Here is a 16,070-nt window from a genome sequence, read left to right as displayed (position 1 = left end):
TATATATATATATATATATATATATATATGTCTGATGAAATTATTAATCATTAATATCTTTACAGAATTAAAGCGTTAAAGGTGAAATTAAAATTTTTCGAAAATGTTTTTATTTTTATGTTAAATGCCAAATTTATTTATTAAAATGTTGGTATAATTACTGCTGTAAGTGGGTTGCTCTGTCAGATAAGGGCATACTCCAGTTAAGGATTAACCCCTTAAGCTCAGAGGGTTTTAGTAGCAATTTCTGCCTGAAACTTGAATGGTAGAAATGTAAAAAAAAACAAAAAAAAAAAAAACAAGTTTGTATAATGCAAAGTCATTACAGAATATTTTTCAATTGGAACCACATCATAGAAACCCCTTTTAAACTCTGGATGAAGCCTCAGAATATATAGAACCCATCCATCCGTTTTCTGTCACACTTTATCCAAGGTGGGGTTGTTAGGGGTGCTGGTGCCTATCTCCCGCTGTCTACGGGCGAGAGGTCACCAGTCCATCGCAGGGCAACACTGAGAAAAACAGGACAAAACCATTCTTGCACACATTCACACCTAAGGAGACTTTAGAGAAGCCAATTAACCCAACAGTCCTGGATTTGGACTTTGGGAGATTTATAGAAACTCATCTTACAAATGATTGCAGCAAATTTGGACTGAATCGATTGAAGCATATTCGTTCCACAAAGTTTTAGTTGACAGTGTGGCAGGTGGGTGTGTGGTTTTGGCACCGATCTGCCAAGTGTGTCCAAATGGATTTTTTTTTCCTAATACAATCTGGATCTGGTCTTATTAAAGTGCTGATTTTAAAGGCGGTACCACTCCTGCATGTAAATAGTTTATTCATAAGATTTCACTGTGTTTTATTAAATTTTTTTCCCCATCAGATTAGAAGATACTTATGTCCAACTATACAACAGAAATAGCCAGAAAAAAGTTTATATATAAAATGTTGCTGTGTGGATAATATATAAAAGCTTTATAAAGTTGTCTGAATCAGTTCCACATTCTGTAGTTACAATGAGGAGAGGGTGGGTGGAAACCGGAGTCATTGTAAAGATTTTTTTTTTAAATATATTACTGGATTAGCATTATTTCCTACTCTTATCTATGCGTCCAATTTTCGAAATAGCAGACGTGTTGTAAAAAATCTAAAAATAAAAGATTATGGTGGAACACATTCATAAAGAATCTCTGCGGATCATCTGCGTGAGAATCATAACTGTTGTAAAGAGGCTGTGGGAAACGGGACAAATTGGAACGTTTTTCTTACTAGATCAGCATTATTAAAGACATTTAATGTAGATGAGCTGAAACATAAACTTTATAGCAGATTTTGTTCAGACACTGGGTCTCTGTGGAGCACTTCCTGATCTACCGTGACAAAATGCAAGCTGTTAGGGGTTTTTTTTCAGTCTTTTTTCAACCTGAAAAATAAAAGTATATATTTTGTTCTGGTCTAACAGTAAGAAACAGCAGCACATATTGAAACAACAAGTCTATGGATCATTTTCTCATCTTGGACATCAGTATCAAAACTCTGAATTATCAGCCTCTAAAGACGCATGGAGACAAACAGGATTTATTATACTTTTTCATTATCTGATCAGAATTATTTCCTACTATATTTATGTGCCCTATTTTTGAAATAACAGGCCAGTTATGTAAACTGCAAATGGAAAGAGAAACTTAATCACAGAGCTGCTCTTCATGAATAATTTCCTCATCTTCAGTATCAAAGAGCCATCGGTTCTTCAGATATTCGTCTGAAAATGTCCTCCAAAGCATCCCAGTATTTAATTTTCTTCTTCTGTACTGTTGTGATATTTTATTATAATCAGAGAAGAGAAACAACACTGCAAAGATTGACAATGCTGAGCTTGCAGCTGCTTAAACAGTGTTTAAGTCCTGGATAAATCTGCCTGTGGAGACTCTTAAAACGGTTAATCCTGATGCAGTCCACATGAAACTCGCCTAACTCTTAAATTTACTTATAATACAGTCCCAACAAAAATGCAGTTTGTATTTGGTTTCTGCATCTTTTTCGGTCAAAGTCTTTCCTTCAACTCAATTTAGATACAGATACGCTTAGATACAGCCCCTTATGAAAAGTCATGTTTCTTAGAAGTGACTTTTTGTGACTGCTAAAAGGGGAAAAAAAGACTAATTTAGCTACCAAAAATGTTAAAGTTACAGTAATCATTACTTAGAATATATCCTTCTGCAAGCAATAAATCACTGTCTGTATTTATTCTCTTTGTAAATTTTAGTGTAAATTGCTGGAGCAGCATGTGGAAATGGGGGAGCTATTGAAAGAGTTCGACAGCGTCCCAAAGCGTCTTCCAGGTGGGGAGTGCACCATCGCCCAGCTTCCAGAAAACAGGGATAAAAACCGCTTCATCGATGTCCTGCCTTACGACAATACGAGAGTGGAGCTGGTTCCCACTAAAGAAAACAACACGGGCTACATCAATGCGTCACACGTTAAGGTAAGAATACAGAACTTTACAGACCTGTGAGCTTATGATGGAAACAAAAGCTGACATGGAGATGCAACAAATAAGTTAAATAAGGACTTCAAATGTGAATTCATCCTCTGAATTCACATTTTAAGAATCAATTTTAAATGTTATCCAGTCCTAAATTGGATTAGTGGTTTTATAAACATGTTTTTAGCTGTTACCTGAATAAATGATTATTTAGTTATGCATTATAATGATACTAATATTTTATTAACATTCAGCAGAATATTATTAAAGTAATAGTTAATGGCGGTTGTAAGGACAGTGGAAATGCATTTTAAAAGATCCTTGGTTATATGGAATGCATAAGAACCCATTCAGAATTGAAAAATTGAGAATTTTTCACACAGCCCTACATAAAACTGCTGCCTTTCCTTGTTTATTTGTATTTTTGTCACTTTCTCTGACCTCCTACCCTCATCTGTGGTCTTATCAGGTAACATTAGCTGGACAGGAGTGGAGTTACATAGCTGCACAGGGTCCCCTGTCACACACATGTTCAGACTTTTGGCAGATGGTGTGGGAGGAAGGTGTTGCCATCATTGCCATGGTCACGGCCGAAGAGGTGGGTTCGTTTTCGTTTTTAAATGCAGTTTAATTTAATTTATTAGGGTCAGATACTAAAACCATAGAAAAAAATTATGATAATACTAATATGTCAGATCAAATTATTAATTTATTAACTATTTGACTTGAAATTAGGCAAATGTTTTCCTTTTTTTTATGCATCTTAAAAATGTTTTCGGATAATATCTTTTTCATAAAAGTCAAAATGATAAGAGATGCATTTTCCGTTTATTGGCATGAGTTAAGTAAAGTAGTAAAAGTAAAGTTAAGTAGTTATGTAATTGATCATGGCTTTAAGCTTCTCCTCATTTCGGGTAAATAGAGGCACACCTGTGAATGTATGTTCAGGTTGCTCTTTATACAAGTTGCTTCCTGGTCTGACAACTTGGAAAGTAATCTAGAGAAACAACTGAGATAACAGGAAGAGAATGAGTCAGGTTTATTCTTTAATGTAACCTGAGGGTACCCGAAATGGCAACATGTGTCTTTGGAAGGATGGGTATTGTTAGGAATTTATCTCTACTACGCTTTAACAATACTTTTTATTGAGACCTTTTTTATTAAACAGAGGGGTAAATAAAATAAATGAGTGCTGAACTATTTTTTTTCATATTTGGAACAAAAACACAAATTTAATTAGAGGCACAAAATAACTTTTTTTTTTTGAATGACTTCATATGTAAACCAAAGGCTAAGACATGTATTTTAAATATAACTTAAGCATTACTGAAGCATTAAGCAAATATGTTTGTCCTAATCCTAACTGACCTAAAACAGAAAAAGTTTGATCAGAAAGTCAGAAAACTTAATAGATTGAATTATTTACATAACGTTGTATTTTCAAATCTGAAGTACAGTGGCATAAAGAATTCTGTCAAAGATCTGGAAGGGGCCATTTGTCACACCTAAGATATTTTTGTTTCAGATCATCAAACAGATTTAAATATAACTTCTATAAATATATAAACAAAAGCTCAAATATTATACGTAAAATTAAAGAATTTGTCATATAACTGTAGAGGTGAGGATTAGCAAAATTAGCAGCACAAAGTGATTAGAAACGCTGTAAATATTAATAAACTAAAAATATAAACTTTCATGAATATATTGCTTGAACCCAAATTACATATATAAATGTTTTATATGATGAAATGCAACCTTAAAAATAGCAGAAACACCTACAGTGGATGTAAATATTTGGTGACAAAGGTTGTGTGAATAAATAACTGGCAGGAAATTTTTTAAGTGAGGAAGTTTCAGAAAGAATGAAAACAAACAGATAAGTTAAAGGTTATGTTGATGTTTTTATTCATATCCTGCTTTGTAATCCAGGGTTGAATCAGTGGAAGTTTTTTAAAAGACCCGCCCTCTCCTTTAAAAAAAAAAAAAAAAATGAGCGTGCGAGACCATAAACGAGCCCATTTCTCCTTTTGCACGCTCTTTTTAAAAGTTGCTGTTAGCTCATAAAAGCTAACTGTGCCCGAACGTCCGCCCTAACCGCTAAATCCCTCAATCACTATATTGAGCGGGGACTATATAGTGGACTTTATAGAGAACTCGGTTAACTGACAGATGATCACTACTTTTTGCTCAGTTTTTCACGTAACTCCTCCTCTACTGTGTGGTGCATGCGCCATCTTTGTTAATAGTCGCCGTGTCGGGTAGTGGCAGCTTATGGCGACAGTGGCCCGCTGTGACAGCAAACCCCATAATGCATTGTGAGGAGACCTCTCCGCGCAAAGCATTCTGGGATATATCTGCCTCTTCTGAGGCCTTTCTTTTCTNAAAAAAAAAAAAAAAAATGAGCGTGCGAGACCATAAACGAACCCATTTCTCCTTTTGCACGCTCTTTTTAAAAGTTGCTGTTAGCTCATAAAAGCTAACTCTGCCCGAACGTCCGCCCTAACCGCTAAATCCCTCGATCACTATATTGAGCGGGGACTATATAGTGGACTTTATAGAGAACTCAGTTAACTGACAGATGATCACTACTTTTTGCTCAGTTTTTCACGTAACTCCTCCTCTACTGTGTAGTGCATGCGCCATCTTTGTATAGTCGCCATGTCGGGTAGTGGCAGCTTATGGCGACAGTGGCCCGCTGTGACAGCAAACCCCATAATGCATTGTGAGGAGAGCTCTCCGTGCAAAGCATTCTGGGATATATCTGCCTCTTCTGAGGCCTTTCTTTTCTTATACACTGCATAGACACTTTTTCTCTTACGACCCTCGGCCATTTTCAAAGAACCACAGTGAGAAAGTCGAGCTTCGATGACTGAAACCGTAGCTCACCACAAATGTATAACTGAAAGTGCGCATGAGCACAAAATATAGCTAACTGTTTACGTAAGGCATGTAGGATGGCCTTATGTAAACATATCACCGGAATGATTGACAATTAGGAGGACCAATTCTTTAGATGATCAACCCGGAAATAAAAGGTCATCCTCTATACCTTTAAGTCGAATGTTCCCTTAAAAATTGAATGTGATGTAAATGACGTAAAGGACAGTGGCCCCACTCCCAGTCATGTTGACACAGGATTATAATATTGATCCTTATTTTGAATCATTTTGAAAGTTGTATTAAAAAACTTTAAAGCCCATTCCTGAAGGGCATGTGGGTGGAAAAAAACGTTTTTCACATGAAAGTTTTTCCTGCAGGAAAGCGGCCGAGAAAAGAGTTTCCGTTACTGGCCGAGACTCGGCTCCCGTCACAACACGGTGACCTACGGACGGTTCAGGATAACCACGCGCTTCCGAACAGAATCGGGCTGCTATGCCACCACAGGGCTGAAGATCAAAAACCTGGTGAAAGAACAAGAGAGGACGGTCTGGCACCTTCAGTACACAGACTGGCCTGACCATGGCTGTCCAGAGGACTTTAAAGGCTTCCTCAGTGAGTGGAACAAGTCTGTCAACTATAGTCACATCCTATGTGTGATTTACTTAAAAGAATTCAATCAAATATTTCTAACCGTTGCTTTGTCTGAATACATCTCCAGCGTACCTAGAGGAGATTCAGTCTGTGAGGAGACATACAAACGCCATCAGTGACCCAAAGAACACCAACCCAGTGCTGGTCCACTGCAGTGCAGGAGTGGGTCGTTCAGGGGTTGTCATCCTTTCTGAGATCATGATAGCTTGTCTGGAGCACAATGAGGTAACATGACTGAGAAGAAGGGAAACCAGCTATCTTTTTTTTGTTTTTTTTGGTCTTTATGTACCACTAAAAAATGTGTGTTTTTCAGGTGCTGACAGTCCCAGAAGTCCTGAGGCTGCTGCGTGATCAGAGGATGCTGATGGTTCAGACACTGTCGCAGTATACTTTCGTCTACAAGGTCCTCATCGAGTACCTCCGCAATTCCCGGCTCATCTGATGGGCGACCCATCGCGGAATTCTGCAGAGAGGTTTTATGGAAAACTGCTCCTAGCTGTTAAAGTGTGGATACCAAAACCTGGACCCTATTTTTGCCAAGTATTAAATAGGTTTTATTCTAAGAAGTGAAATGACAATTTAGGAGACGAAAACGCCACATGAAGAAATTAAGACTGTGACCTGCCTCTTAACAGTATTACCTGAAGAGATTATTTTTTTACATACACATTGTTTAATAAAGCCCAGCACTTTGATAGTACCATGTAAGTACATGATGAAGCAATACTAAGCTACAGAGGACAAACGTTCTATTGTACATGTCACTGAAACGGTCATGTTTATTTGATGAAGGATTAATTACAAATGGATGCGTCTGAATAATAATAAAAAAAGTCTCTAAAAATATTATCTATTTAATTTGACTCTAAAAATGAAACTCTAAATGGAAATATTTCACAGTGATACATTTCAAATATTTATTAGCCAACAGGTCAAATAAAATTCAGTTCCTTTGAAAATTTTAATATTACCTAACGGCAACAAAAGTTGGCGTACAAAAAAAAACAATTCCCACCTACTTTAGATTTTATGCAGTCAGGTCCTTAAGCATTGATTATCAGTGGAGAGGATCAGTCTGTGGCTCCGACGTATTGTGGAAGCCCAGGTTGCTATGGTAACAGCCTTAAGCTTTCTCCTCTTCCTCTTAACATTCACCCCATAATTCCCTGCAGGGTGATTTGCTGCCCAAACATGCAGATACCAGTAGTTTGGACAAAACCAAAGTTCTATCAATTGAAAAAGATCTGGATGCTTGATTTCAAAATAAGATGCAAAATGTGATTTGCCTTTTTCAGACAAACAATACAGTGTATGTTCATCACTGTTGCTTTTGCATCTTTTTTGGTCAAATTTCTTTTAAAATACTCTGATTGAAAAACAAAAGCTTTGCGTCTGCAGCGATGAGTGCACCAAAGTCAGCAGTCTTTGGCATGACTGTAGGTCATTACAAACATTCTTGTAATTAAAAACAAAACCCAAGTGGTTTAGGTGATATAACTTTTGGTTCAAACTGAAATTTTCTTAGCTGTAATCAAAAATCACTTCAAATATATCACGGTGGAATTAATCTGTATGAGTTTCATTTTTTGATTTGAATTTTTTGGGGTTGGGTTTCACTGTACGGATGTACTGTTGCACAAAGGAGGGACTTCTCTGTCTGTTGGTTAGTTTTAAGCTAAGGTTGTTTCCCAAAGTTATTTTCATTAACAAACAAAAAAAAACATCTAATGCATCTGAAAAGTTCAACAAACGGACTGGTCTTTGTGCAACACTGGATGAAAGCAGATTGAAAAATATAGAAGAGGGATGGGGGGATATTTATTTTTTAAAAAGTCTGGTTTTTGGGTTTAAAGCAATTTTTATTTTTTTTTTTTTGTATTTAAAGACTTACCGTTGATTTGTGTTGCTGTAACTGAAATAAATGATATTCTTTCTAAGCTGTAAAGTGCCTCTACAGTGGGCACCGCAGAGCGTGTCGGCTTCAGAAAGTGATGGACGTGCTTCTAATTAAGTGTAATTTATTGAAGTGATAAAGTTTTTGTAAAGGCGATTTGAATGAAATTGGTGATTTATTTTTCTTGTTCCTGTAAAAATCAGCCTGTGCAGCAGCCTGTCAGGTTCTGTCTGTTTCCAGCACAGACGACAAAGGACTCCTCCCACATTACGCTGACTGCTAATGATAGCAAAAAGAAATCAGCATTTTGGCTGCTCAGAAACAATGTTAATAGCTCTACTTTTTTTCCCCCTTTAATGATGGTGCCAACTTGTTGAGACGGCTTGGTTGATGTTGACAAGTATTTTTAATACGTGAAGAAAAACACAGGTTTTCTCAACTTAAAAACGTTTCTCCATGTACAGGTGTAAATCTTGAATATTGTAAAAATGTTTATTAACTGAATGTTACTGAGGAAAGCATTAAAAAAAAAATTTTTGTATTTAGCCATTTTTTTTTCAGCCTTATTTTATGCGGTTGTAATAATGCATTGAAGAATCATTAATAAAAGAGGCCTTTATTAATTTAAATCCACTATGAGGGTTCCTATTACAACATGTAGGCCTACTTTTTGTAGCATCTTCACAATAATACAAATTCATAAAGCAGTCATGTGAAATAAAAAAAAAAGAAAATTCCCTTAATGCACAGCTTTTAAGCTTCAGATGTAAAACTAATGGTTCTTACAGGTTTCAGTCTAATTCATCTATGACATATCAGCAGTGGCTGTATTTACAGTGCAGGTCAGAAGTTTGCATCCTCATGTTTTTTTAGGCTTTTGATTACTTATTTAATAAAAAAAAGAAATACACTTTTTCCTCCCATAAAATACCAAATTAAAATGAACCACATGCTTTTTGTCACTACTGGCTTGTAGAAACAATTCCTAGATGTTTAGTCCCAAAAGTTGAAAGTGATTTTAATTAAAAAATCAAAATGTCCTGTCAGGAAGACTACTAAGTTAGTTAAAACCATCTACCAAGGCCCAAGCCTGCCATCTAGTGGAAGAAACTGCAAAAACTAGTGAGGAATGTTTATAATAAACACAAAGTTCAGCTGAAGTTTCTAGAGATAGACAACCTCTTGAAGAAACACCAGACATCAGGAGACTTATTTTCTTGGGTGACAATGACAAAATATGTTTGGAGGGGTCAAAGTGAGGTTTAACAGCCCCAACTTGCAAGCACTGCTGCATCATGCTGCAAAAATACAGGTTTGGTTCATCACACAAATAAGATTTTCTTAAACTTCTACTTTTCTACTACCTAACTAATTAAATGCATTCATTTTCAGATTTTTTTTTTTTTTGTTTTGATCCAGAGATACAGTTGGCTAACATTAAGCTTTAAAGGAGTCCAGAATGCAAAGCTGCTGAAAATGTGTTGCTATGTGTTAAATCTGATGATCGAGTCTACCAATAAAGGGCTGATATGTTCAAACAAAGTTACAGCAGAAGATTGTTGATGGTCATAAAAACTTTAAGGATGGAATTTTATTGCCAAGATGTATAAACAAATAATAGAGGGGGTGTAAAAACATATTCATGGCCTGTATGGAACTACGGGACAGAAAATCTGCAGTAAATTCAAACTTCTACAACTAATTATGAGAAGTTTATTATTATTTTTTTTTATATATAAATTGTGGTTCATGTGCATCTTTAAAAGCCTAACCCTATATAAATCTTAGGTTATGATGAGTTTCTGCATCTTTTTAACCAGCACTACTGATTTTGTTCTATAACACCTCAGGCTCTCACAGTTTAAATTGTCAAATGGTTTTCCTTAAAAGTAAAACAATTAACATCTTAGTCTTGCAGCATGAAAAAGGACAAAAGTGTATCTCTAAAGCACCAAGTCACTAAACTTTTAACCTGCTGCTGTTAAAAGTCAACCTTCCACACCGTTTCTCATCAGGAATCTCGTAACGACCACAGATTTGTCCTTAAAGCATAAATAAAAAGCTAATAAAGAACACTCCGGTTTGAAAAAAATGAAACCATAAAATCAAGGCGAAGGGAAGGTTTCCTCATCTGCCATCAGAGGAGAGTTTTCCTCCAGTGGATAAAAATTGAGCTCAGCTCATATTGAACTGATAGGCTGTGTCCGAACATTCGCCCTAATCACTATATAGGAAACTATATAGTGGTTGCGCCATTTTAGATAAGTGTCCGAATGTCTAGTGGATGAAAAAGAAGTGGATTCAAAATTTACCACAATGCACCTTGAAAAGCAGTGATCATCCTTTGTCACTAGACGAGCAGATTTATCCTGGATTGCTTTGCGAGGAGCGCTTTCCTCGCAAAGCATTATGGGGTTTGTTGTCACAGCAGAAACAACAACATGCAGGGAGGAGGAGTCATGTGAACAATGAGGAGCAAAAAGCAGCGATCATATGTCCAAACGGTCAGTTAGCTGAGTTCCCTATAATGTCCACTATATAGTCTATATAGTGATGGAGGGATGTAGGGGTTAGAACCGACGTTCGGACACAGCCATAGTGTCCAAACCTCTAATCCAAAATTGAGTCCATCTAGTCTGAAAATTAATGTTTCTATACATAATCTTGTGTAGAAAACTACATGAGGCTTGACTGCACAGGTTAATACTGGTATCGTCCTCTCTTCCCTCCATGTCCTCCATAATCTCCATGTCTGTTTTGTCCTCCTTGGTTCCATCCGCCTCCCTTCCAACCTCCACCGCCTCCCCACCCGCCTCCTCTGCCTCCTTGACCCCAGCTGCCTCCTCCTTGCCCTCCTCCACCACTGTGCCCTCCCCTTCCTCCTCCATCTTGCCTCTTCTGCCAGGGGGGCATCTCTGGTGGCGGGGGTTCTATCTCAGAGGGGCGTCCACCTCGATCCGGTACTCTTCCCATCAACACCTGTGAAAACAACAGAAACAATGATCGTCTCTGATAGCAGGCTAATCAAGTTAAAGCCTTATTTGTTACATGTGGAAGTGCTAATCAGTTTCCTTCACCTTGTTGACAGCACAAACAGTCTTCTCCCGGCTAGAACCGCTGCTGGTCTTCACCACGTTGCAGATGTCCTCCCTTGCAGCCAGAAGCTCAGCCATGTCCACTGAGGGCTGAGGCTGCAAAGCGTGCCTCTTGGGCTGGTAGGCTCTGGCCATGCTGTCCACCTTCACCTGGATAAACAAAAGCTCAATTTGAAGCAAAGCTTGTGTTTTCCGCTCTTTGGTTTGGAAACAAGTTTGACAACTTGCCTTGGCTCTGTCCGACCAGCCGAAGGACTGGACAGTGACGTCCAGCCGCTTGATGAGCATCCGGCGGCGGCATTCGTACTCCGACGACAGAACCTTGTTGATGTCGTGCAGCTTCTCCTACAGAGACACTTCAGTGAAAACTGAGCTCTTCTGGAATGTCAAGCTCACAGAAACACGTTTCCTCACCCACTGGTCACTGCTGAGAGCCTTCTTCAGCACTGGCTTTCCAACGGAGCCATTAGGAAGATCTTGAAGCAAATTTTCCACCTGAGATAACCATTTTGAAACATTCAGCATACGCAGCAACAAAAAAAAAAAACTGCATTTTTCTTCTTAAAAAGAAGAAACTCCTAAACTTCCACATGAATATTTTGTGTCTTAAGGAGGAAAAGCTTTCCATAGATAAAAAGGTTCTTAAAAAGTCATCCAGGCTCTGAAGCAACAGAACAACAAGTCATATAAAAAAAAAGAAAACGCTAAAGTTAGCCTGTTTTATGTTCAGCTAAATGGAAAAACTAAAGCTTAGAAAAAAAAAAAAAAGAAGAAGCTTTGTCAATAAAAGATAAAATGGGATGTTTATTGTGATGGAGTGTCAAATTGGTATTTATTTTCCTCCACATAATGTGTCCAAGTGCGCGGCTATTAACCTTACGCTGCAAGCTGGATTGTTGTGGGATCTGAGTTTTCAGTCTTACAAAAAAATCCATCTTACAGGACTCCTGCTAATACGTCCATCTAGCAACCAGCAAGTCGGATCAAGGACATGCCAGCAGTGTTTTTATGGGCGGGGCTAGTGGGATTGATGACTGTCAGAAGGGCCTCGCCATGGCATTACAAACATGGCTGCGCTGGAGGACTCGCCTGCCGATACGCAATTGACTCGTTTTTAGTAAAACAGCGACAATTTCTCATTTTGAAAATGGAGTAAGGAGAAGCACTATGTGCATTTAAGGATGGGAAACGTCCATTTCACTGCTACGATTGGCTGAAAGCGTATTATGGAAGGCGGGTACTAGCTGGCATGTTATCCAATCAGCTTAAAGTATTGCACTAAACCTCCCTCTTTTTCACAGACAGTGAATGGCAGCCATCCCAGATTGATAAAACTCGCTTCTTCACACATCGATCTGGTTAACTGCCAGGTTAGGTGGCTACTGGTGCAAATGCTTAACGGCTAAAAGAAATACAAATATAAGCCAAATGAAAGTCCTTATCTCAACTAAAGTGATTTACAAGAAATAAAAACAGCCCATAACACCAGGCAAGTCCTGATGACCCTCATATTAACCATCTGACTGGCCTCACCTTGTTTTGTAGTTGAGAAAAAAACTCTGCTGCCCCTTTTCCTGCAGGCTCCAGTAGCTTCAGTGTTTTGCAGATTGCTGAAAGCTCCTGTTGACCCAGACTCTCAACCTGGTGATTATCACAGCCTCGCCCGCCGCTCACAATTATAGCCGCCTGAAGCTCAGAGCTCAAAAACACTAAAGAAAAACAGACACCCATTTTATTTGCTTTGTTCACTCACGGGGTGCATCAAAGAAGGTGGCTACATACAGATAATTTTCAGATGGTCTTTTGTAGTCAGCGTGCTTCCCCGGAGAACACCAGAAACCGCTCCTTCAAAGGGACACTGCAGCTCCTTCAGCAAACCACTCATCTCCACCCGCAGGCTGTCCATGTCATCTGAAGAGTCGGAAGGTTTAAAAAATTGTAAACTCATTAAAAATACTTTAAAAAGTTCATTCACATGCCTTTTACATTTTATCATGTTACGACAACAAACTTATACATTTATTATTGCAGGAATCTATTTGATCGACCAACAGGCTGTAGCATACAGCTTTAGGGGAAATTTGGATCACCATCTCCTAAAACTAACCCATAAATAAAACTGTAAAAAGTCTCAGTACATATGTGTTCTCGCACCTTTGAGTTAATTTTTTGATTAATCAAGTTTGGCTTGAATCCCATCCTATCTAAGTGTGTCTCTACTAGCTTTGCATATCTACAGGTGGACATTTTCCTACATTCCTTAGTAAAACACTTTCATTAGAGTAACTTTAGTGCTTCCAAACAGAGATTTTATAATATTGCCAGGTTATCAGGATTTTGTTCTCAAAACCATGATGCTGCCACCACCATGTTTTACTAAGCAGTGGAAATGTTATGCATGTAGACTACAAAGTGTATTCATCATTAGAATGAGTTAAAATTGGTCAAATGGACATTAGAGTGAAGGGTTATAAAAACAGTTTTTAGGTTTATATAGTTCACCTGCTCCAGATGTAATGCTTTCCTCCAGACCACACAGGAGCATCAGTCTAGATGTCAACCACCGACAGAGGTCCACATACTCCCGTGAGGAAAGGCCTCCCTCTGCGGCTCCAACCAGCGCCTTCTCCTCCAACAGAGGACCGTCATAACTGCCAGACAACCGTCAGGAATAAAACACAGACACATGTCAGACTTTTTAAAACGTACACCCCGTAGCCCGTTACTTCAGCAGCGCTCAGTGCAAACAGTACCACCGATTGAGTGTCCGACCTGAGCCGACCGCTTACCCTACGTGCTAACAGGGGTTTCACTTACCCGAGCTGCTCCAATGAGTCCAAGATGTCACACTCCATCTCTAATCTGTCGCCTTACTAAAACATGGCGAAGTTAGGGGCGCCTGTTTGTGAACATCAACACGATTCGAAGCCATTCATTTCCACCATAACGCCGTGCACACGATACGTTCCGTAAGCTTCATGTGTCGGAGTGAAACAAGGACGGTAGAAAAGGTTCCGCCACCAGGATTCTTCTTCTTGTCTTGTTTTGCTGCGTTTAATGGCGGATGGCAAACAACTTTTCTGTGTGCATTACCGCCACCAACTGGTGAGGAGTGTAGATCAGAACGCCCCTGTTCATAAAGATACGTGTATTTTTTTTATTTTTTATCTATATATCTATAATATAACTTTACAATACTAAATCCTCCTAATTATTCCTGTTAATATTAAACATCTAAATAAATATTGATACTTTTTTTTTTACTTTTTCTGCAGAATATCTATCAAATCAAATCAAATTTCTTCTTATTTAGATCTCTAACCAAATTCTTTCTTCATACTTCTTACATCACTACATGTTCTACTGTTTCGTCTTGATTATTATGTGTCTATATGACCATTTTAAACAAAATGACAACTTCCACAACTAGAACAAAATGAATGTCTAGAAATTAATTTCAGATCTCCAAATTCCTATTATTACTGGTCAGCATTTGTATTATTTTAATCATGAAAAAATATTTTACAGATATACATACATTTTCAATCATGTATAAATGTCAGAACGGACACTTAAAATGTGTAAAAAAAATTCTAGATGTATAAAACTTAATTCTTACCATTATAATTTTTATTTTCTTTCTAAAATTCAGTTTCTGCTACAAAAATGTCATTAAAAAAATAAATTATTGAAGTTAGATGTAGGAGTGTGATTTTGATCAGGAAAAATCTTATTTTAGTGATCTACAAATGGAACAACAGGGAGGAGTGCCGTTAATAAATGTAAAAACGGCCTGCCATAGCCAACTTCATATAACTGTATGCATTAACTCGAGCAACAATGTTCTACTTCGCCACCCTCCTCTCCTTTTTAGCTGCAGTGCTGTTTCTCTGTCTTTTCATTAAACACATTCTTTTTTATTTTTTTGCATTTCTGCATTAAAATGGGGTGAAATAGGCACTTCCTGTTGCCTGTTGTCATGGTGACTCGTCAAATCGGTGCTCCACTGATAATGGCTTTTCATACTTGTTGCACATGCGTTTAACTCTGAGTGGACCTAGTTAAAATATATTGAACTAATTGATAGCAGCCATTGTGAAACTGAACACTCAGATTCCCAACCTTTGGCTAGATTTATTTAGAGTTGCGGATTTGAATCTGAATTTGTTAAACCTGCTTTATGAAACGGACCCCAGGTCAGAATACAAACATATGCAATAAAAAGTACAAAAAGATTAAAATTCACCATTTTATTATGATAATGTTATTTGATATGTCAAATTACAAGTGTATGATGTAACATAAAAACAGTTACAAACATATGTATGCATATTTACATTATATATTTATGAAAAGTAACAAGCTACATCTGTATAAAGAAAATACAACTATGACATGAGTTATTGGTTCTCTAAATTATACATCAGATACTTGGTATTCTCAAACCATGATAATACCTAGACATGTAGAAACCAATTAAATCCGGGATGAGTGATGTTAAATCGTAAGATGGAAACTAAGATGGACGTGAGGCACTTTTTTTTTTGAGGTTGTCAGGATGCGAAAGCTGATGGCACAAGGAAACTCAAAGGAAACACAAATGTTTGGGAAAAATGCAGAAAGAGAAAGGAAAAAAAAACAAAAAAACAGGCAGTGTTTTATAGAATCGTTAAGAGTAGTACCATTTATACTGCAAGTTTAAAAAAAAACAAAAACACAAATGTCTTCCACTATTTAGAACTAATCACAAATGTTACACCAAGCGCTGTAAAGAAAAGAAAAAAAAAAAGCTTACACATTATCAGTGCACCAAAGCATCGGAGAATCGAAATCAAAACCACCCCACTGCTGTGAAAAGCAATCTTTTTTTTCTTTAAACAATACACTGAAGAGAAAACGAGTTTATATAGCTTTTTTCTTTCTTCTTTCTTTTTAAAAAATCTACACAATGTCAAGAATGTACACCTGGATGCATTCCCAAAGATATGCACAATTTCCAAGATCGAAAGAGGATAAAAGACTAGCAGCAAAGTGGTTAAAACTGAAGGCTTATACAACG

The 16,070-nt window shown here is 37.5% G+C and overlaps 2 protein-coding genes across 3 annotated transcripts in view; one reads left to right on the top strand and one right to left on the bottom strand.

Annotated features, from left to right (window-relative positions):
- ptpn21 (protein tyrosine phosphatase, non-receptor type 21) overlaps nucleotides 1-7,394 on the top strand; it is a 25,342-nt gene extending 17,948 nt beyond the window's left edge. For both annotated transcript variants that reach the window (XM_015390556.1, XM_015390548.1), the window contains 5 exons: nucleotides 2,270-2,488; nucleotides 2,958-3,086; nucleotides 5,749-5,983; nucleotides 6,090-6,247; nucleotides 6,336-7,394. In XM_015390556.1, the coding sequence (XP_015246042.1) occupies nucleotides 2,270-2,488; nucleotides 2,958-3,086; nucleotides 5,749-5,983; nucleotides 6,090-6,247; nucleotides 6,336-6,464 (870 nt within the window). In that variant the 3' untranslated portion in view covers nucleotides 6,465-7,394. The remainder of the gene's footprint in view (nucleotides 1-2,269; nucleotides 2,489-2,957; nucleotides 3,087-5,748; nucleotides 5,984-6,089; nucleotides 6,248-6,335) is intronic.
- Nucleotides 7,395-8,642: 1,248 nt separating this feature from the next.
- fam98b (family with sequence similarity 98 member B) lies at nucleotides 8,643-14,041 on the bottom strand. The gene is made up of 8 exons (XM_015390567.1): nucleotides 13,829-14,041; nucleotides 13,514-13,662; nucleotides 12,794-12,922; nucleotides 12,545-12,720; nucleotides 11,426-11,506; nucleotides 11,240-11,356; nucleotides 10,994-11,161; nucleotides 8,643-10,895 (listed from the first exon to the last, which is right to left on the bottom strand). The coding sequence occupies exons 1-8, from the start codon at nucleotides 13,864-13,866 to the stop codon at nucleotides 10,617-10,619; spliced, it is 1,137 nt and encodes a 378-aa protein (XP_015246053.1). The 5' UTR covers nucleotides 13,867-14,041; the 3' UTR covers nucleotides 8,643-10,616.
- Between the last annotated feature and the right edge of the window lie 2,029 nt (nucleotides 14,042-16,070).

The sequence above is a fragment of the Cyprinodon variegatus genome, unplaced genomic scaffold (genome assembly GCF_000732505.1).
Source record: "Cyprinodon variegatus isolate N-32 unplaced genomic scaffold, C_variegatus-1.0 Scaffold21, whole genome shotgun sequence".
NCBI classification, from domain to species: domain Eukaryota; kingdom Metazoa; phylum Chordata; class Actinopteri; order Cyprinodontiformes; family Cyprinodontidae; genus Cyprinodon; species Cyprinodon variegatus.
Note: the sequence above shows the minus strand (reverse complement) of the source record. Positions and strands in the feature narration are given on the sequence as shown.

Bases quoted from the DNA above. Each gene is read 5' to 3' on its own strand.
- fam98b (XM_015390567.1), bottom strand. From the start codon at position 13,866: ATGGAGTGTGACATCTTGGACTCATTGGAGCAGCTCGG. The intron at 11,357-11,425 runs GTGAGGAAACGT...GTGTCTCTGTAG, and splicing joins CTCTCAGCAGTGACCAGTGG to GAGAAGCTGCACGACATCAA. The intron at 10,896-10,993 runs GTGAAGGAAACT...TTGTTTTCACAG, and splicing joins CTGTTTGTGCTGTCAACAAG to GTGTTGATGGGAAGAGTACC.